We start from the raw sequence: 1,748 nt of genomic DNA on the forward strand, positions 1-1,748 counted from the left end.
TATATATATATATATTTTATCTTTTACTGCAGCCATGCTGGGACACTGCTTTGAAGGAATAGATAAACCTCATTACTTATTTAAAAAGTAGTCTGGGTTTTATTTCTATCAGTCGCTTTTGCTGAATCACTAAGTCATGGGGACATAAATCAACATTGTTGTGAAGTGGTTTTGTATGACAAACATAGACAGAAAAACACCCAAACGCACATGCGCATGCACACACACACACACACACACACACACACAGAATGGGCTTCTTTCACTCTCTGTCTATCAAATCCACTTACAAGGCTTTAGTCAACTTGAGGGCTATTGTAGAAGATACTTGCCTAAGATACCAAGCAGTGAGACTGAACCCAGAACCATGTGGTTGGGAAGCAGACTTCTTACCACACAGCCACACCTATGCCTATATCGATGTTAGTTGTAAATCACACTTAGATCTGTGGATAATGCAGTAGTAATGTGTATTAGGCTTTAACTGAGAGATGTGAGTTCAAATTCCAACCTGATATTCTTTCTGTCTTTATATCTTTCTGTTGTTCTTTTCACACTTTATCAGGAAACAATTTAAAACAACGGCAACAGTTGTTCAGACTATTTAATCCAAATAGGTAAATTTACATACCTATCCAACCCATAGCAATGTAAAAGATTATTGTTAAGAATACCCCTACTCACAATTAATTAATAATCATTAACTAATTTGAAAGACATAAACTCTAATTTACAGATCGATGGTGATTATATATCTGGTATATGTTTCGTTGGCTATGTCAACCGTGGAATACGTGCTCTATTTGTTCTTGTACCAATTGCCATAGTCCTTATCTTAGGACTCAATTTTATGGTCAGAAGTAAGTATTTTCCCCTATTTTTATTCGCTACATTCTGTACTTGGGTATCCATGTGTCTTACTCTACAGCAAGACACCTATACTTGTTCCTGTATGCCTTTAATTTCTCATCAACTAGCACTAGGGCGGGGTGGGTGTTTAAAATTTTGAGAACGTTTTTTGTTTTGCATATTTGACATGCGACCTAGGAATCGACATAAATGCTTTCAGAAAAATGCATTATTCAAGGTGAGATGCGAATCTGCATTAACCCCCCCCCCCTCGATAATAAATAGTTGTAATCTAAGCCATAAATTAGGATAGAGGGTCAAAAAGGAGAATATAATCGATCAAAAGGTCAAAATTAACCCACCCACCCCACATGAAGTTTTGAACTCACAGATTTTTTATACTATAGGCATAGGAGTGGCTGTGTGGTAGGAATTTCAACCATGTTTCGTGGTCTGCTACCACAACAGCTCCTTTATAGGATCCAGTTAGCTCAAGACATCATCAGGAGGAACCATGTCCGGTTTCGGCCCCTAATCCTAGCTTGCTTATGAACCACATGGTTCTGGGTTCAGTCCCACTGCGTGGCACCTTGGGCAAGTGTCTTCTACTATAGTCTCGGGCCGACCAAAGCCTTGTGAGTGGACTTGGTAGACGGAAACTGAAAAAAGCCCATTGTATATATGTATGTGTGTGTGTATACGTTTGTGTGTCTGTGTTTGTCCCCCACCAACATCGCTTGACAACCAATGCTGGTGTGTTTACGTCCCCGTAACTTAGTGGTTCGGCAAAAGCGACCGATAGAGTAAGTACTAGGCTTCCAAAGAATAAGTCCTGGGGTCGACTTGCTCGACTAAAGGCAGTGCTCCAGCATGGCCACAGTCAAATGACTAAAACAAGT

At 39.7% G+C, this 1,748-nt stretch overlaps 1 protein-coding gene across 1 annotated transcript in view; it reads left to right on the top strand.

Annotated features, from left to right (window-relative positions):
* The window catches only part of LOC106882719 (smoothened homolog), a 23,077-nt gene that overhangs the window by 11,978 nt on the left and 9,351 nt on the right, over nucleotides 1–1,748 (top strand). Inside the window, exon 4 of the mRNA XM_052975950.1 lies at nucleotides 737–860. Coding sequence (XP_052831910.1) covers nucleotides 737–860 — 124 coding nt within the window. The remainder of the gene's footprint in view (nucleotides 1–736; nucleotides 861–1,748) is intronic.

This window comes from Octopus bimaculoides, chromosome 23, assembly GCF_001194135.2.
Source record: "Octopus bimaculoides isolate UCB-OBI-ISO-001 chromosome 23, ASM119413v2, whole genome shotgun sequence".
NCBI classification, from domain to species: Eukaryota; Metazoa; Mollusca; class Cephalopoda; order Octopoda; family Octopodidae; genus Octopus; species Octopus bimaculoides.